Source organism: Ceratotherium simum, chromosome X, assembly GCF_057802395.1.
Source record: "Ceratotherium simum simum isolate JZ-2026a chromosome X, ASM5780239v1, whole genome shotgun sequence".
NCBI classification, from domain to species: Eukaryota; Metazoa; Chordata; class Mammalia; order Perissodactyla; family Rhinocerotidae; genus Ceratotherium; species Ceratotherium simum.
In genome coordinates, this window is record NC_141940.1 from 45,160,790 (window position 1) to 45,181,181 (window position 20,392).

The following is a 20,392-nucleotide window of genomic DNA, read 5'->3' on the forward strand; positions in this document are numbered from 1 at the left end:
TATAGACATTCTATTAGAGCTCCCCAAGGTAAGAGGTCCGCAGCCTTCTTATCTTATTGTGTGCATCTTTTCAGATGCCACGGCAATGTTAATCATTTTACCTGAGTAATTCTTCCATTTCTCGTTACCTGGGGGATTGTTAATGGCCAAGACTACTTCTCAGACTCTTTGCTCCCGGTCAATCAAGCCGTGGAGGCGCCAGTTTACTTTTATTGATCAGCGGGTTCCTGACAGCCTTCGCCACAAGGAAGCAGCATCATCCTTTTTTAACTTAAAGGGAACAGATCGCCTTAAAGTTTACAGCTAAAAGCTTCTAAGCATAGCTTACAAACATTTTAGCATGCTGCTAATTGTTCTGTTTAAATAGTCCAAGCAATATTTTAGAAAGCTGCCAAACGCCGAACTCACATCCCGTGATCAGATAGCAAACCCATTTCAAATGCCTTTTTAGGCCTTTTTAATTAGACCAAGATGCACTTCATTCCCACTCGCTGACATCAAAGGTAAATAACTGTGATAAATCAAATGGAACCCTTCTCTTTGCGCAGCCTGCGAGGTGCGCCCGCGCTGCCTGCCATGTTGTCACTCTCCTACACTACTTGCCCGTTTCTCCAACAGGGTGTGCAGAAAACCGGGCAGGCCACAGGGATCCCTGGAGCCACAACTCTGCTGTCCACCCGCACCCCTAAATGACCAAAATTAAATGATACTCATTGCAGATGCTTCGATTTTCTCCCTGATCTTCTGGGCTGAACTGTATCCTAATGTGAAAGAGTGAAACGACCTCCACGCGGAAAGCGGATCACGCGTCCCGCACCCTCCCCTTGGTCTCAGATGCGCGTTCAGGGGGTCGCAACCTCACTCCCGAAATAATTCCTTTCTGTAGGAGGAAGCTCTCTTCTCCCTTCCCCCGCCAAGGTAAAGGCTGCTAAACTAGCTCCTCTTGGAAGAAGAAATATTTTTTAAAAGCAGCTGGGTTGCTCTCTGCAAGAAGATGGCAGTTTTGAGAAAACCTATTATGTGTCCAAATGCGTTTTTCCCTTTTCTTGTTTAATGTTTTTTAAAGGGTAAAAGTGAGTCTCGTTTTTAAGCCCACAGGCTCGGGCCAACGTCGCTAGGCTAATTATGAGTTTGCTCACCCAAGACTCCCAAATATCCCAGACGACTCACGCAGAAGGGAGGTTAACTCTTCCAAGAATTGTGAATTCAGAAGCCAGTCCCCTCCAACCCCAATCTATGATGAAAAAACCCAACTTGTTCAGCGGGGTGCTTTTGATTCTTCCCGCCGGTGACCTTAATTAAGAGCCTCAGAACTGGGCGGGGAGGAGTCCCCCTCTGTCCCCAGGGCGCCCTCAGTCCGGAAGGCAAACCGAGTTTGATGTCAGCCCCAGCCACGCCGGCCTCCCGCTTCCCAGCACTGGCACACGCCGTGGCCGCCGCCACCACCGCCTGAGCGGAGCTGGCAGCCCACTGGGAGCGAGGCCCCGCCGGAAGGCTGGGGCGCCCCGCACACTGGCGCCGGCTCCAGCTGCCGGAGACCTACGCGAACTGCGCGCCAGCCTCACAGATCTCGCCGGGCTCCGGGCTCTCCCAGCGTGGCGCGGCGCGGCGGCGTCCGCTCCACCCGCTCTTCTCAAATGTACAGTTTATTTATAGGGAGCTAAATTCTCCAACAGGGTAGGGTGAGGGGCAGCAGAATGTGTCCAGCCCTCTCCGTGGCTCAGTCCCTGCACCACAGATTCCATTTGATTAACACGCCACAGACAAGAGCGAACCGAAACGGGCCAGGGGCCCTGCTCGAGGGGTGGTGGTGGGAAGTGCCGCTCGGGAAGGAGGGATTGGGGTGACGGTCCGGGAGGATGGCTGCCGCTGTTCTCACTTGAAGTGAAGACTCACCGGCCAAGAGCCGATGAGTGACCACCTCCAGGGCGCTTTCTCCTTCCCTTTTTCCCTTCCACTACCAGAGGAGAGGAGAGGAAGACAGAAACAGACAGACAGACAAACCTAGGGCGAAGAGACAAAGGTGGGGGAGAGAGAATATGAATATGAATATTATATTCAAGATATGAAGATATGTGAGGGAGATAAACATGCTGAGAGCATCAAATCCTCATCTTTCCTGCAATCTCTACAAACACGAGCGGCGCGCAGTTCCCGGGGAAGCTCAGCCGCAGCGCCAGCAGGCACCCCTCCCCGCTCCACCTTGCCCTCTTGTCCCGGCTTGGCCTGCCCTCCTGGCCTCCCCTGACTCCCGCCCCGGCTCCGAGGGCCGGGGTATCACTTGGTCCCGCCCGTGTGTAAGTTTCCGGCTGGCCCCGCCCAGCCCCGCCCCCCGCGCCTTGGCCCCGCCCCAAGCCCGGAGCCCGCTGGGCGGTGCGCTGATTGGCCAGCGTCTGGCGTAGCCGGGCTCAGCAGCTCAGGCTCTCTCCGACTCTCTCCAGACTCCACCGCCAGTAGTTTGCGGCATCGGGAGGAGCAGCAGCAGCGGGAGCGGCGGCGGCGGGCGCAGGGGGAAGACGGACGAGCGGGCGCAGACGGCAGCACAGCTCCCGCGCATCATGCCGGGCTTGCCCGGGGGGCACTGGCACCCGCGTCCCTAGCCCGGCGCGGGCCTTTGGCGCGTTGCGCTCCGGGGCATTCAGGCTGAGCGGATTCGTCGGAGATCCAAAACCTCCCACCCCTGCTCGCGCACACTCCCCACACCACACGCTCACTCTTCCTCTCTCTCACACATTCACACACAGCCCGAGACAGAAAGAGAGAGCAAGACAGACCTCCCGAGTGCGAGAGCGCCCGGGAAGGAGTGGAGCCCAACGCAGCGCGGCCAGCGCCTTTCTGGGAGGATGGAATGAAGACGCTCCCGCAAGTAAACTTTGGCGGCGACATAACCGTCAACCGTAGCAGCTGCTGAGGCGGACCCCAGCGACATGCGACTGAGCTAGGAGGGCTTCCTCCCGCGGCGGCGGCGGCAGCGGCGGCCCTCGGAGCGACACCCCAGCCCAGACTGAGGGAGGAGGAGAAGCCCCCGGTACCCGCGGCGGCGGCCCCGCCTCTCCTGGCCGGTACTGTTGTCGCTTCCCCTCCGTCCTCCCCATTCCCCGCCCCCCGGGCCATTGGAAAGACCGGGACTTTGATTTTCTTGGGCAAATTGCCATCGCCCCGTTTTCACAAACTTGACGTGGAGGCTCGGGCTGCGTTGGTAACTTTGATTTCCGAGACGCAAACGTCCGCAGTGCAACTGCTCTGTTGAAGGGGGGGGGGCCTCCGCGCCCACCTCCGATCCTGGACAGACGCGCCCGGCAAGCTTTCCGAAGCCAACCTCAGCGCGAGGGAGCGCGCTCTCGTCTCGGCAGCCTCTCTCCCCTCCCCCTTCCTCTGCCAGCCCCGGGACCGCCATCCCGCTCAGCCAGATAACCAGGCGTTGCGGCGTTTGACAGCAACTCGAACTCCCGCGTGCGATTACCCCTTCTCCCCAACAAGCCTCGAAAAGGCCAGCGTGGCCCCCCCGGACCCCGGAGGGCGCGTTCCAGGCGGGTCCTCTCTCCGCAGTGAGCCAGGAGTGCTGGGGGGAGGTCCTTGCGCATGCCAGGTGCACAGACAACGCGCTCGCCAGCCCCAGCGCCGGTGCGCCGCGGCGGACCGGGCAGTGCCTGAGAGGCTGCGACCCCACCGCCCACCCGGTCTTCACCCCAAGTGCAGTCCGGACTCAGCCTCACGTCGACCCGGCCGCTCAGACGCCGTCCGATCCGCAGCCCTGCGCCGCTGCGGCCAGTCACGCCCGGCTAACTTTGAAGGGGGAAAACTGAGTAGCCGGGCTGGAAGGAGGGGGCTCGGGGCCGCGCGGCGCTCCCTTGGCCCTCCGGAGCCCCCGGGTCCCCCGCGAGTCCTCGCTGAGTCCGCCGCAACCTCAGCATTGGAGCCGGCGCGGGTGTCCCCGCCGCGCCGCCGGGCCGCCCTGGGCGGGACTCCTCCCGCGGCCTCCGGGGCCCCGGGGCGCGCGCAACAGGCGGCCCGAGCCGGCGGGAAGCTGGAGCGCCGGCGGCGTCGGCCTCGGAGGGGTGTGGAGAGGCGAGGCCAGGCAGAGCCCCGCGCAGCCATGGAGTCGCTCCTGCTGCCGGTGCTGCTGCTGTTGGCCGTACTGTGGACGCAGGCAGCCGCCCTCATTAACCTCAAGTACTCGGTAGAAGAGGAGCAGCGCGCCGGGACGGTGATCGCCAACGTGGCCAAGGACGCGCGCGAGGCGGGCTTCGCGCTGGACCCACGGCAGGCCTCTGCCTTCCGTGTGGTGTCCAACTCAGCTCCGCACCTGGTGGACATCAACCCCAGCTCGGGCCTGCTGGTCACCAAGCAGAAGATTGACCGCGACCTGCTGTGCCGCCAGAGCCCCAAGTGCATCATCTCGCTCGAGGTCATGTCCAGCTCAATGGAGATCTGCGTGATTAAAGTGGAGATCAAGGACCTGAACGACAACGCGCCCAGCTTCCCGGCGGCACAGATCGAGCTGGAGATCTCGGAGGCGGCCAGCCCAGGCACGCGCATCCCGCTGGACAGCGCCTACGACCCGGACTCGGGCAGCTTTGGCGTGCAGACGTACGAGCTCACGCCTAATGAGCTTTTCGGTCTGGAGATCAAGACGCGCGGCGACGGCTCACGCTTTGCCGAACTCGTGGTGGAGAAGAGTCTGGACCGCGAGACACAGTCGCACTACAGCTTTCGCATCACTGCCCTCGACGGCGGCGACCCGCCGCACTTGGGCACTGTTGGACTCAGCATCAAGGTGACCGACTCCAATGACAACAACCCGGTGTTTGGCGAGTCCACCTATGCGGTGAGCGTACCAGAGAACTCACCTCCCAACACGCCGGTCATCCGCCTCAACGCCAGCGACCCAGACGAGGGCACCAATGGCCAGGTGGTCTACTCCTTCTACGGCTACGTCAACGACCGCACGCGTGAGCTCTTCCAAATCGACCCTCACAGCGGCCTGGTCACAGTCACTGGTGCCCTAGACTATGAAGAGGGCCACGTGTATGAACTGGACGTGCAGGCCAAGGACCTCGGGCCCAACTCCATCCCGGCACACTGCAAAGTCACAGTCAGCGTTCTGGACACCAATGACAACCCGCCGGTCATCAACCTGCTGTCGGTCAACAGCGAGCTGGTGGAGGTGAGCGAGAGCGCCCCCCCGGGCTATGTGATTGCACTGGTGCGGGTGTCTGATCGCGACTCTGGCCTCAATGGGCGCGTGCAGTGCCGTTTGCTGGGAAATGTGCCTTTCCGACTGCAGGAGTATGAGAGCTTCTCCACTATCCTGGTGGATGGACGGCTGGACCGGGAGCAGCACGATCAGTACAACCTCACGATCCAGGCGCGTGACGGTGGCGTGCCCATGCTGCAGAGTGCCAAGTCCTTTACTGTGCGTATCACCGATGAGAATGACAACCACCCGCACTTCTCCAAGCCCTACTACCAGGTCATTGTGCAGGAGAACAACACACCCGGCGCCTATCTGCTCTCTGTGTCGGCCCGAGACCCCGACCTGGGTCTCAACGGCAGTGTCTCCTACCAGATCGTGCCATCGCAGGTACGCGACATGCCTGTCTTCACCTATGTCTCCATCAACCCCAACTCGGGCGACATCTACGCGCTGCGATCTTTCAACCACGAGCAGACCAAGGCATTCGAATTCAAGGTGCTGGCCAAGGACGGCGGCTTGCCCTCACTGCAGAGCAATGCCACGGTTCGGGTCATCATCCTCGACGTCAATGACAATACCCCGGTCATCACGGCCCCACCCTTGATCAACGGCACTGCCGAGGTCTACATCCCCCGCAACTCTGGCATAGGCTACCTGGTGACCGTTGTCAAGGCAGACGACTATGACGAGGGCGAGAACGGCCGGGTCACCTACGACATGACCGAGGGCGACCGCGGCTTCTTTGAAATAGACCAGGTCAACGGTGAAGTCAGAACCACTCGCACCTTTGGCGAGAACTCCAAGGCTTCCTATGAGCTTATTGTAGTGGCCCACGACCACGGCAAGACGTCTCTCTCTGCCTCTGCGCTCGTCCTAATCTACCTATCCCCTGCTCTCGACGCCCAAGAGTCGATGGGCTCGGTGAACTTGTCCCTGATTTTCATTATTGCCCTGGGCTCTATTGCCGGCATCCTCTTTGTCACTATGATCTTCGTGGCAATTAAGTGTAAGCGAGACAACAAAGAGATCCGGACCTACAACTGCAGGTAGAGCCAACTTTCTTTCTTTCTTTGTCTTGGATGAATAAGGTGTTATCCATGTCTCTGTGTGAAAATCCCAGTGCTTTTGTTTCCTAATTAAATGCATGCACCATACCTACAGCGCTTCTTTTTGGAGGGAGGAAAAGTTTGTGGCAGTCCAAGTTGATCAATTCTTTTGATCTGACAATTTGCTGGAAGACAATCATTTACTGTTAGAATGGATTCTGTCACATAATGATGATGAGCAGAAAAGCAATTATCATTTTAAAATTTGCACAGCTGTCTCCGTAAAGTTATGGCAGAAAAAAAATGAGAGAGAAAGAGAGAGGGGGAGAGAGAGAGAGAGATTGATTTTCAGCAGAACCACCAAGTACCACAACTTGATTTTGGGGGCACAGTGTTTGGGGGACAGGTAGTGAAAAGAGGAGGGAGTGCTGGCAGCCGCCCTGTCCTGTTGTAGAGAGAAACTCTGGAAGGAGCCTGTGAGTGGGAGTCTAAGGTAGGGAACAGAGAGTTGGGGGAAGAGAGTACAGGAACGTGTGAGGAAGCAGGTGATTAGTGTTTTTTAGTGTGTTCTTGGCTTGTTTTGTATCCAGTCCCCAAACATCTGGCTATGTAAAGTGAAATTCTACCAGTCATCTGTGTTTTCAAATATCTGGTTGGTTGGTGGAGTGGAGACCAAACATCCCAATGAAGGACAGGACTTTGCATCCAGATGTTTCAGTAAAAATAGCAATCTTCTGGAGTTGCTGGTGCTTTCCTCTAATGTGAGTCTCTGCTGTGGCATTAAAATCTGGTCCCTACCAGTGGATGTCACTATGAGCTATTGTGTTAGTTTCCCCTGAAGTGTGTGCAAGATGTGTGTATGTGTGTATGTGTGTGTGTGTGTAAGAGAGAGAGAGGGGGAATAGAAATGTGCAAACCGGAATGACGTGTAGCATTTTTTAAAAAAATATTTCCTGATAAGCACATTAGAGGGTCTTGCTGAAGCCCTTGCTTACAACTGGATAGAACAAATAAGTCTAAGTATTTCTAAAATCCAGTTTAGGATAATACATGTAATTTTTTTCCAGCAGTGTCTTATCGAAACGGTTGAAAAAAAAAGTTGTTTCTTTGGTTTGCTGAAAATGAATGATGCTGCTATTTCCAACCAAGGTGTGTGTGTGCTTTCAACACACCTACACACCCAGTGTGTCTTTTGTGCCATCTATGCTTGCATGTTAATCAGTCAAAATATGTTTCTGTAGGTCCGATTTGTATCTGACACCATTTGAAATGGGCACTTCTGTGAATCTGAGCCCCCTGAATATGTAACAGCCATGCAATTATTGTTTCCCTTTTACTATTCTCTGCGTTACACAAGTTAGTAGACAAATGCTAACCACACATGAATATCAATCAGGTGCCATAAAAGAGCAGCTGCAATGCCTCATAAATGCTTTAATCCTGTTACCAGTGAAATGGCCGTGACTTTTCTTTCCTTCAGCTCTGTCATTTCAGATGGGAGAAATGGAAATTAATATTGCTCTTACCTTTGAAACCTGTGACTGCCAGTGGTGATTTTTATAGGAGAAAAATGTGGGGTCTATAAAATTTTATTTACATGGAGATAATGACAGACGGGACTCTTTTAAAGCCATTTCCTCAGCATAAAGTAAATGCATAAGACCCTTTCCTTGGTGAAAAAGAAATCAGTTTGAAATAAAAATAGTGAAGGCTTTGCCACCTCTTGGTGATGTATAACTAGAAGTGCGAGCTCTTTCCAAGAGCTTGCCAGAGAGATCATTAAACAGGGAGGAGAGCCTTTGAATTGAAAAAAAAAAAAGGCAGATCTCAATGTTCTCCAACTTCACTCACATGTGGATTTTGAAAAGAGCTCTGTTCCCTGTGATGGTTTGAGATTAATGAAGTACAGTTTAATTAAATAATTGGTCAATACAGAAAGGACTGCAATGAATGCCTCAGCTGAATAATTGGATGGGGCATTGCCAAACTTACCCACCATGGGTAAACAAAATGATTAGAACTTCTCATTGATTCTGTAAACAGATTAGAAAAGAAAATCACCCCCAGTCCTAGAGTCTTTGGGATTTTTATCTGCTCCCAAGCCCTAGTAGCATCAGCTAGTCATCACTTCGAGCCTGCCTGAGCACAGAGCGAAAGGGTGAGGGGAACGCAACTGCTCAGCTCTGGGAAGATCCCTGGGACAGAGCAAGAATTTGCCTCTGGAGATATGCAATCTTCCCATCCCCTCAGACTTTTTAGAAAGTTCAAGAGCTTGTCTTTCCATGTATTAGGCAAAGGTTTCCTGTACTCAGCTTCTGCAGAGCCTCTTCCTCAAATGCCTTCATTTATGAGACTTGCGAGATGATCTGCAATTGCTGCTTGAATTGGGCTCCCTTTTTGTATTCAGACAATTAGCTTTGTCGAGCAAAAATACAGGCACAGTCTTTCCCTTGTAAAGATCCACCTGTATTATTTATTAACCCTATTGTTTTGCTGATTACTGCCCAGAAATTGAATTTCCAAACAATAAGCTGAATCATTATGTGCAAAGCAATAAATGACTTTGAGAATCTGGCTACATTTTAATGTATTTCTTTTGACAAGTCTCTTAATGCTTGGTGTCTTTGGTGCACGTTGCTGGGTCTGTGTCAGTGTTAATTAAATTGAGCTCTTTATGTTCCAGTTGCAGCACAGCTGCTTGTAGGTACACCTGAATGGAGAAGGATGCTGAATGCACTAACCTTTAAATTCCTTTGCAGTAATTGTTTAAGCATCACTTGTCTCCTCGGCTGTTTTATAAAAGGACAAAACAGCAAGTGTCTGCATTGCATCTCGGTTTCTCCCATTAGCGAGGAGCAAGACAAAAAGGCAGAGGAGAAAGTGAGCCTAAGGGGAAAGAGGTAAAAAGGCATTTCCCCTCATTCAAATGGGTTTGGCTATCAGATTTCTCTAGGAGAGGAGGGGGTGGGTTGGGGAGTAGAAGGGAGCAGGGCTAGGGCAGGGGGAAGGAGGGTGTGGAGGAGAGGACCTGAAGATATGTCCAAGAAGAGGGTCTGATCTCCTACCCCAGTCCAAAACTGACCAGGTCAATCATAGAGGAACCTGCTGAGGGTGTTCGGCACATGGCAAATGCCTGGAGGAACTGGAAAGGGGGTTATTTTTTATTTTCTTCTATCTCCTCTTCTGTTAAATTAGAACTTGCTTCTTATTTCACCCAGGAGTTCCTCTGGGTTCCAGGGAAGCTCCAGATTTGAGCATTTTCATGCTTTCTCTCCCGTAGGCTCAACTTTCCCTGTCCCCCCACCCTTGCTAAATGGCCACTTACAATGAGAAATTCCAAATCCAAAGTATAGAAACTTTATTTTGGGGGGGGAGTGAGTGGGAGGTTACTATGTGTAATATGAAAGCTTTATGGCCCTCAGTTTGTTTTCGCATGTAAAAAGCACAGGGAGAAACCCGATGATGTAATGCGCCAGAATAAGAAGCTGGAGCAGAGATGGGGTGCAACCCTTTGAGGTGCTTAATGTTTATTAATCAATGCGTGGTTTGGGAGGGCGTTAGCGATACATGCTGCCTTTTCTGTCACATAGAATCGCTGAGTACTCCTATGGGCATCAAAAGAAATCAAGCAAGAAGAAAAAAATCAGTAAGAATGACATCCGCCTGGTACCCCGGGATGTGGAGGAGACAGACAAGATGAACGTTGTCAGTTGCTCCTCCCTGACCTCATCCCTCAACTATTTCGACTACCACCAGCAAACGCTGCCCCTGGGCTGCCGCCGCTCTGAGAGCACTTTTCTGAACGTGGAGAATCAGAATACCCGCAATACCGGCGCCAACCACATCTATCATCACTCTTTCAACAGCCAGGGCCCCCAGCAGCCAGACCTGATCATCAACGGTGTGCCTCTGCCCGAGGTGAGTGCCCCTAAGTGGCTCTGTGAGGTCCGCCTAGACCTCTTACCCGTGCTGTTCCCTGGACCCCATAGGCCTCTATGCTGGCACATTCCCTGGCAGGGGTGGGGAGAACTCTGCCAAACCGTAGACAGCCTTTGCTACCAGTGCTTCTTGGGGCAAAGGGTAACCCAACATATTGGGCATTTGTAGGGGTGAATGTTGGGAGTGGGAGCTCAAGAGATCTAAGCCTTTGAAATCTCTCTATGGTATTCTGGCATAATACGAATTGGCTCCACTTGTTGCAATAAGGCACGCCTGCCTGCCAGTGGTACCCCTATTACAGTTAAAGTGACTCAGAAAGAGTCAACAAGTAGTGTGAAAGATGGATGAACCCTAGAATATTCAGGGGCCAATTTCCCAGTGTGAGAGTAATTCAGCCTCCTAAAGCCCTCTTGTGCTTTTTCTTTGGTCATATACATGCTTTGCCAAGAATATGGATGGGCTGGTTAAAGGGAGGCAAACAAAAAAATTAAAAAGCCACTTTGCCATTTCTTGATAGTTCTTATGGTGATGTTTGACAAATGAGGTTGAAACTGTCACTAATAATGAAAATTTCAAGAATTAACTATGTATTTCAGTTATCTCCGTTTCCCTTTACTGGAAATGAATGTTTTCAAATGGAAGTATTTTTTTTCTAAACACAATGTGGTCTGATGTTTTCTGGCTGTTGAAATATTTCATAGTAGTAGGGTGATAACGTGGATGATGGTCATTGGGTGACTGGGTGGAAGGCTATAAATGACAGTTCCTAAGTTGATTTCATTTTTCCATGAATTGAACAAGTCCCCCTGTGGTTGGAAATTCGATGCACTGGGAGGCATATGTCTTCGTCTAGGCCACCAGTGAAAGGAATACTGCATACTTGGAGAGTACTTCCACATTTTTCGAAGCACCTTTACAACCATTGTCTCCTTTGATCCTCACAATCAGGTGTCTTGGTAGATTGCCTTTCAGTAGATGATGAAACAGAGGTCCAGAGATGCTAAGGGACTTGTTCAGACTCATGGAGCGGGACATTAAGAGAGAGAGAGGACTAGATCTCAGGGCTTTATAATTCTCTGGCCAGTGCTGTTTCAGTGACATCTTCCTGCCTCAGAAATAATTCAGCCTGACATATCTGGGCTGATGCATATAGAATAACCTCATAGTATTTGTATCAATTTCATAGGGCCAAGGGTTTTAGGACCACTTGCATCGATTGTTTCTCCTAGTTCCTGAAAAATAATTCTCATCAGAATTAAGGGGACCAAGGCTAGCCCAGTGGCACAAGTGGTTAAGTGCACGTGCTCCGCTTTGCTGGCCCGGAGTTTCCAGGTTAGGATCCCGGGCACTCACCAACGCACTGCTTGTCATGCCATGCTGTGGCGGCGTCCCATATAAAGTAGAGGAAGATGGGCACAGATGTTAGCTCAGGGCCAATCTTCCTCAGCAAATAAATAAATAAATAAATAAATAAATAAATAAATAAATAAATAAATAAAGAGGAGGATTGGCATCGGATGTTAGCTCAGGGCTGATCTTCCTCACAAATAAAAAATAATAAAAATAAAATAAAATGCAGAATTAATGGGACCAAACAGCAGTGCTTTTAATGAGAAGTTGATGATATTCTGCCAGCAACAAAAACACCAACATTTTCAATCTATAAATCTATAAATAAGGATTTATTGAAAATCTAGTATTATGCTAGGTAGGCTCAGTTATAATTATGAATGTCGGTGAATACTACTAGGGACTAGACCATAGACTTTTTGGAAGACTACTTGTGGACCACCAAGAATTCAGCAATGGAGAGGGAGAGGTAGAGCTATGTAGTCAAATCAGATAGGTCATGATTTTGAGTCTGTGGGACACCTCTTGCTATGGAATCCCTCTGAATCTTTCCTCATCTACAAAATGGGCACATCTACCATGCGAGGTTGGTCCAAGGAGTAATATGACACTGTGAAATGTAAAGGATCTGACACATAGGTGCCCCCTGAATCGTAGATCTCTTCACTAGACAATTGGAGAATCACTGTTATAATGGCCTACACATCTAAGTGTGACTCCCTAGGCACTTATAACCAAAGAGGAATTTAGGCTGGTTCTATATAGATAAGACCTACAAAGTGGTGTGGTTAGAGTATTCATGTTGGACATTTAAACAATGGAGATAAAAGATGCCAAGGTTGTGGGTTCAGGTGCTGACTGCCCTTGCTAGTAGAGAAGGACAAAAGGATTGAATCCTGAGGACTTGGTGATTATTTATGCAGTGACTTCAAGGCACTAGAAAAACATGAGCCCCAGTGTCTATGAGATACTTGGAGGGAGCAGGAGACATATGAGTATGTCTGCATGGTTTACCTGAGATCTTGGTGTTCTTTCTGAGATTCTCCCAAGGGTAGAATGAAACAAAGTATTGCTTCAGTTATTTAGAAAAGCCATTGAAAGTCTGAATTCTGATCCTATCCCTGACTCACAAAGCCAGATGCTCTCCTTATTAAGAAAATCACACAGATCTAGTGTCTAGGGCTAGTCAGGGCCAAGACGGCATGTATTAGACACAGTGAGGTTAAGTGTGTACTTCTAATATGCAGTCCTGGAGAGTTTGACTGACAAACCCATTCAGAAAGGGGAGAGACCTACTCACAGGCCATTTAACCTGCATCTGTCACAAAGTCCTGCATGGGGAAAATGACACTTCTCCTTTTCTTCCCATACCAGAGGTCCCTGAACATGGACTAGGTAGAATACTTAGGTACGGTGAAATCTATGGGAGAGCAGGAATGATTGATTCATACATTCAACTAATATTTGTTGAGTGTCTACTCTTTGTAAAGTTCTGCTCTAGGCTCTGGTATTAGAGAAATGAAAAAGATGGTCTCTTATATCACGGAACACACATTCTAATGGTGGAGACAGGCAAACAAATAGGTGATTTACAGTATGGAGTGATAAATGCTACTATGGGGTACAATGGGATATTCCTCATTCCTTGGATAGTAATATCCTGATATATTTCCTACTTTTTCTTTATGTTTTCCTCATTAATTAACTAATCCATCCAAGAAACCAACATTTATTAAGCAATTATAGCACAGAGTGATAAGTACTATGGTGTGATAAAGATAAGATTTTATGGAGGGGTCGGCCCAGTGGCATAGCGGTTAAGTTCACACGTTCCACTTTGGCGGCCCGGGGTTCGCTGGTTTGGATCCTGGGCACGGACCTACTCACCGCTCATGAAGCCATGCTGAGGTGGCATCCCACATAGAAGAGCTACAACTCTACAACTATGATATACAACTATGTACTGGGGCTTTGGGGAGAAAAAAAGAAAAAGAGGAAGATTGGCAACAGATGTAGTGCAGGGCCAATCTTCCTCAAAAAAAAAAAGATTCTATGGAAATTTCTGTGTTAAATCTTATGCATTTTTCTTTATATATTTCATTAAACCATTCTTTTATTTGTTCATTAATTCAACCCAGTAGCATTTATTGCACACTTAGAATGTGCCAGACACTGTACTACTTACCAAGGATACAAAAATAAAACACTTGATCCTTGACTCCAGGGAGCTTACAGGGAGACAGACAAGTAAACGGGTCATTTCAATTCAGGGTAACATCTCTTTCCTGAGCATATGTTACACTCTTACTGTTTAGATTGGGACCAAATTTTGCTACACATTAGGTTCCTCGGCTGGACTACCTTGTGACAAACACACTTCATTCATTAGTTGCCAAGTCGGACACAGGACTTACTCACAATGGCATTTTGGGGAGTCAGAACTGCTTTCCTCCCAGCATTCCGTCACACTGTGAAGTTTATCACCATGGCATTAGCTCAAATCAGTAAGCACTGTTTGAGTATCCACTATGTGCTCAGCTGTGTGGCAGGTAGCATGGGGATCGCAAATAAATATAAGAAATAGTTTCTGCCCTCAGAGGGTTCACAGTCTAGTTGGAGAGCTAAGGTAACCCCCATGATTTCCCTGCAAGCAATATGAGAGAGTTTCTAACCATGTGTTACTCTGTAGGCTCCTTAGTATTCCCCTTCTCCTCCCATGGCAGCCACACCATTATTTATATGTAGATTTACCATTGAGCTCGCAAGGTTTGGTGCTGATTTGAGGTTAACTTTTGCATCATTGTGCAAACCTAGCCACATCTGAACACTGTTGGCTGTAGAAACCAAAGGGAATGTGACTTTAAATGCAGTTACATAGGTAAGGTAAAAGGAATGGAGCACTAGTCTAGAGAATTAGAAGTCAGCCTTTAGTATTACAGAGATTATCTGGCCTAGAATTATATATCATTATTTACCTGTCCTCTGATGTTGGTCAGGAAATCAGCTATGTGGATTTTGTTGTTTTGTACACAAATTTGAGGAGAGAAATTGGAGGATGACTTTTGCAGAATTTTGTAGAATTCGAAGAAGACTTTTGTAGAATTAGTGATGTCAAGTATCTCTTAAATATTTTAAATTGAAGGGTGGGATTTGCATTCCTTGGCATCCTGGCTTATTTAGTCCATAGACTTAGTGTATGTGTAAGTGAATGTGTGTATGTGTGTGTGTGTGTATGTGTACGGGTGTATGGGGAGAGAGTGAAGAGAGGGGAAAAGACATTGAAAAAGAAAGAATGGAGAAGAGAGAAAGATAATAGGTTTGTCAGTTCGCTAATATTTTTTTTAAATATTGCAATTTTTTTTAGAGGCTCATTAGTATGGCGAATAATTTTTCTTCCAATCTTTTGGAACAGAGGCATGCCTACTGGGTGCCTCTGGATGCTGGAAAGTGTTACTCCTTTGTACATCAGCATGCCTGCATTACCCATTTTGTCACTCAGGCTTTGGTGGTTGTTGGAGGAAAAAAATGCCACTCATTTATTTTACTGGGAATGGAGACCTGCGTGGGACCTCTTCCTGCCTTCAGGAGGGATGAAGGGCCCAGTCTCTTTAGTGAGGTATTTTTTAATTTTAGTTTTCTAACGTTCAATGTTTCTGAGCTGACAGCTCTAAGAGAGTGATAGAGAGCAAGAGCTTCCAGAATTCTAGTCATATATGTGCATAGGGATTTAGATTTTTGTTTCCAACTCAATCTTGAGTTCCCTTTTTCTATTTTTCTACCTTTCACTAGCACACCGTAACGGCTTTGATATGAGACATCCTAAGGGTGTGTGCGTGCTCTGCTGTGGTCACTCACAAAGCAGTTTCACAAGTAGCAGTGTAGTAGCAGTGGAAGAGTTTGCAGAACTAGGATGTATAGAGCAGACCAAAATGAATGCTTCTAATTATCCTACAGAAAGTCTCAAAGCATGTTATCTTAGTGCCAATTATGAAATTAAAACATCAGTTAGGCTTTGAAGAAAAATAAGAAGAAAGAAATAGCTCAGCATGCTTTAGTCCCTAAAACAGAGTTTTAGAGTTAGGGATTTGCAGTGGTTTGAGTGAAACTCTGGGCTAAGGAATTAGAAAAGCAGCCACAAACCTATCAGATGTCAGATTCAGAAATCACTAGTAAATTAATAGGTATGATGGGGCTGCTTTGTATAGCAAGGAAATGACACAAAGTACCACCTGCAATTAAAACAAATAGACAAACCCTTCAGTGAGCATTTTTTATTTTACTTTCCTTGTTATGACAGGGTCTTGGAACCAGCTAAGTCTTATCCCTAAGGGTCAAAAGTAACCCTCAGGCTGCAGAAGGAAGAAGTGGAAAACAGTGTAGCCCACATCTTTTCAAGCGTGCTCACTCCAGTTTTCTTAAAAAATCAAAGGCTCCACTTCTACATTCTAGGGCCACCCGTTGCCTGTGTTGTGTCTTACCGGCCCGTTTCACATCTAGCCTAGGCAGCGAGTTTCCCAGCGGGGATCCGCTTGCAAGATGTGTTCCAGAATAAACTGTTCCTCTGTCGTTTCCCTGCAACTGCTGCAGAATTGAGTTAGTTTACATTAGTATTTGCTAATTTATTATTATTATTCCTTATTGGCAATTAACTGGTTACCTTAGAGATCACCTCTCTCCCTATTCACCTTCACTAAAGTTGAGCTCAGCCAGAGCGCTTGCTAATGATCCTGAGATTTCTCTCCCTAGGGGACTGGAGGCAGGACATTTTCCATAGAGGGCTCTGAGGCTTTGGAATTCTTCTTATCTGAGGACCACTTGTTTTGGGTCCCAGTAGCCCCACCTGGTTTTTCTCTGTCAGTCAGACTTACAAAGCAGGAGGAGCTGCAGACTTCTTCCTCCCTAACCTTGCCCTACTCTTGCTGTGCCTTTGGTATACTGTGCCCAGAGGCTGAAGTTAGGGGGTTGGGGGATTGCTTGTTAGGAATTAGAGGACTAAAAAAGGATGAAGTCACCTCCTGGCAAAGCAAGAGTCTTTCAATTATGGCGCTGCAGTGGATCTGAGGCGTCTGCTTGGGAGTTTCAGATGTTGACCCCTCTGCATGTGTATCTCAGTTTCCAGGGCTTAGAGGAGGCCAAGCTTGGCTGGATCGAGTGTCTCAGATGTGGGTAAATGAAGCCATTTGTACAGGAGGCCTGTGTGTGAGAGGCGGGAGGCTGGCTCTGGAGCGGCCATTTTCCCCCCACTGAGAGGAGGCTTGATTTCTTGATGTGTGACTGGCTGGCCTTTAATGTGAGCCTCATTTACTTCGAACAATTGAGAGGCTTGAAGTGAAAGTCCCAGAGGATCAGTTGTTTGTAGAGGGAAATGCTCTTCAAGTTACATTTCCTCTTTGGCTGTTGTGTAGTTACGAGTGGTTTTCGTGTGGGCTGCATAGTGAGGGTCACTCTGCTTCCAGTGGGTATACCTAGGCTGCTAGCGCCTCCCTGTGTCCCCCCAGGGAATGGTGGGGAAAGTACTGCAGCTGCATGAACAGCTCTGCCAGCTTCAAGAACTTGGGCTCCCATGTGGAAATCTCATTTGCTGTCATTCCGCATTTTGCTTAAAAATATTGGCTAGAGGGGCCAGCCCGGTGGCGCAAGCGGTTAAGTGCGCACGTTCCACTGCGGCAGCCCGGGGTTCGCCGGTTCGGATCCCGGGTGTGCACTGACGCATTGCTTGTTAAGCCATGCTGTGGCGGCGTCCCATATAAAGTGGAGGAAGATGGGCACAGATGTTAGCCCAGGGCCAGTCTTCCTCAGCAAAAAGAGGAGGATTGGCATTGGATGTTAGCTCAGGGCTGGTCCTCCAAAAAAAAAAAAAAAATTGGCTAGAACCACACAGCTCCACAGCACTCCTGAAAGAGATGTCAGAAGGGACCAGAATTTCCACTCTATAATCATGAAAATGGCGTTACAGAGAAGGCTTGCCCAGGCACACAACATTTGGGGCCAAACTGGACTCCATTTTGCTTGATAGCAGTTCTTCCGGTGAAGCTTCCAAGTTCTTTCTTTCACATAACAGAAAGCCTGATTGGATTCCACAGGAGGACCTGTGGAAATACCTTTGAACGGTAGGGTAGTTGTGTTCCTGAAGAGCTGTGCAGCAAGCGAGTGTTTGTTTTGTAAATTGGACCCCAAGTTAACCACATTAAATATGGCATGCCATATTTATAGAAACCCTGTGGTAGTGGATTCTTTCATAAAGGAAAGAGCCCTTGTGTTATGTGAATAATCAACTCTTGACCAATTTCCTTTGTAAGTCTGAATTTTTCACATATCTTGTTTGCTTAAAGTGAGATTCCTCAAGATGGCAAGATTTACAAAACCTTTGAAAGGTAGACTAATTCACTATTCCCTTGAATTCTCACTGTTTAGCCTTCCTGGTTGAATTTCACTTAATTAAAAAACATAATTATGCAATATTTAAAATACATGGAGTCTGGAGGAGACAGATATATATCACCCAGATTTAACAAATGTTAACATTTCATATTTGCTCCAGATTTTAAAAAATTAAATAAAAGCTTACAGCTACTCTCTTCCCATCCTATTCTTCTCCCTCCACTCTTTGCAGGAAGAGAGGCTGGAAGAACAAGAAGCCCATCAGGAATGTTTTTGGTGCTTTTTGTCTTAGCCTCTTGAGCTTGCTCCTGAAAGAAATGGCTCTCACTTTGCTGCCCCAGGTTCTGAAAGCTCCCCAAGTCAATAAGGGTTTCCTGGATTGAGTAGAGCCTGCGAATTACTTTGGAAAAGGAAAGGGCTCTCTTAGGTTTTCCTTTAAAGTTAGTCTTTGGGGAGGGAGAAAATTACTTTTCAGAAAGGAAAAAAAAAATAAGAGTGAGAGCTAGACAGATTGACAGACAGACAGGTGTTAGGGGCAGCTATCTTGAGTTTTGAGCAGACCACTTGGGATTGAAGCAGGCAAGAAGCTTGGTGTAAAGTCTGCATTCTCCTTGAGCTCAGTATTCATGGACTAGCACCAGGGCTTCTTCATGTCAGATGCTTAAGCACTGCCTCGGTGTGCATAGTCTTCGGATGCTCCATTAAGTCTCTGAGTGCCAGGGTGGCCAGTTTTCAGCTTCTCCCACCAGGTCCCATCTGGCCGCTGTTCTGTGGCAAGCTGCTTTCTCTCACTGCCACCAGCATTGGCCTTGGCCGTCTCTGCTTTCTGGATTATTTTCACTCCTAAATTTGACTTCCAGAGTGTGAAGGGCACCTCTTCTCAGATTGTGTAGTCTGCTCTTCTGAACAAAATGGATTCCCTGTGTAAATTGGCAGGAAGATAAGTTCAATCCAAAGGCCAAACTCTCCCTTTAGGAGAATGAGTGTGTGTGTATGTGTGTGTGTGACAGAGAAAGAGAGAAAGGGAGAGAGAGAACATTATATGCTTCTCTCACTCACTTATTCTGCTTCTATGGTGATGGAGCCTTTTCGGGCTGGCCTGATCATACACAAGTCTATGAGCTTAGGTCCTCAGAGCCCCCTCCCCACCCTTTGACACTCTCCTGTTGCTTCCCTGAGGAAATGCTTATGAGCCTAGTCACAGCAGGGTGTGATCCCCTCAAATGTGAGGCCAGGGCACCTCAATTTGATACAATCCAGGGACAGATCTCTCGGGGACTATTTTTAATTAAGAGCTCTGAGTAGGGAGCAGCCAAATAATTGTTGCTGTGCATACAACTCAGCTTAGGAAAACCTTATAGGGAATTTCAATTCCTTGGAAATTATTTTCTGAGGCTCAGTTTCTCTTTTTGTCTATTTTGGGCATAGGTCTGTTGCAAGCTTTCCCCTTCCTCTTTAATTCATTTGGCTTGAGGAAATCTGGTTTGGGCTGCCTATGTGAACAAGTATTTGGCTATAAAACTATATCTTTTCTAAGTGAGATGTATGAGTAGAGAGACTAGATCAGACTGCATTCAGAGGGATTGGCTTAACCTTTAAGCAACTTTTTTTTTTTACAACTGAAGATGTCTGTAATCCAGCATTCGTATTTGAAACTTGACAGACTTGAGGGATGCAGGGCTCTGGAAATGCAGGGATGAGCAGAGGCATCTGGCTATAGGTAATGGTGAATGGCTTGTTGGAAGACTGATTTCCTCTTCTGTGCTGCCAGGCACAGCGGCCATGGCGAGGACACAGGCATGCTGCACTTGGAAGACTGGCATTGCCTTTGATCTTGCTGTACTGGTCGTTTCTTTAATTAGTGCATTTCCATTTTCTCAAGTACAGACTTTCGAGTGATGGAGATGCTAATGGCAACATTTGTTCCTAAGAGCTTAGGGGAGAGAACATGATGGCATTAGTATTAAATAATGGCTTTTTCATAGTGGGGTTTTGTCTGATTTTTTAATTGCAAAACAATTTATGGTAGTTATGGTTCTTTAGAAACAAATCTCAAATGCTACATATGAAACACCAATTTTCTGTGTGGCTTGTGAGCTTGCTAATGGGATGTGTGTCCTTACACCTCTAGGTCACTTTTTCTAATTTTTGCCTCTACTGGTAATTCTTTAGAAATAGAAAAAGGTCTGTGCTTTGTTGCAGTAATAAATACAGTAAGGAAATTCCTGAAATGGAAAGAAAGCTAAACTGCCTTTGCACAAACTATACATTGTATAGTGGCCTGATAGAGAAAAACCTTATAAAACTGGTAAGCCATAAATACCATGGCACTGGGCATTGTTGGAATGACATGAGCGGGCTCAGTATTTGCATGTCTGATCATCTGGCGCCCTCAAGAAGAGATCATGGAAGGTGGAGAAAAATCTGGAACTGCAAAGGTTTGTAGCTGTGCATGGTGTCATATTTGGAGGCATGGGAT

General features: G+C 48.1%; 1 protein-coding gene across 2 annotated transcripts in view; it reads left to right on the plus strand.

Annotated features, from left to right (window-relative positions):
* The first annotated feature begins 2,473 nt into the window (after window positions 1-2,473).
* The window catches only part of PCDH19 (protocadherin 19), a 100,995-nt gene continuing 83,076 nt past the window's right edge, over window positions 2,474-20,392 (plus strand). The window contains exons 1-3 of one of the 2 annotated variants that reach the window (XM_004441006.3): window positions 2,474-6,243; window positions 9,003-9,143; window positions 9,834-10,161. In XM_004441006.3, coding sequence (XP_004441063.1) covers window positions 4,097-6,243; window positions 9,003-9,143; window positions 9,834-10,161 — 2,616 coding nt within the window. In that variant the 5' untranslated portion in view covers window positions 2,474-4,096. The remainder of the gene's footprint in view (window positions 6,244-9,002; window positions 9,144-9,833; window positions 10,162-20,392) is intronic. The other variant, XM_014795707.2, reaches the window with a different exon arrangement.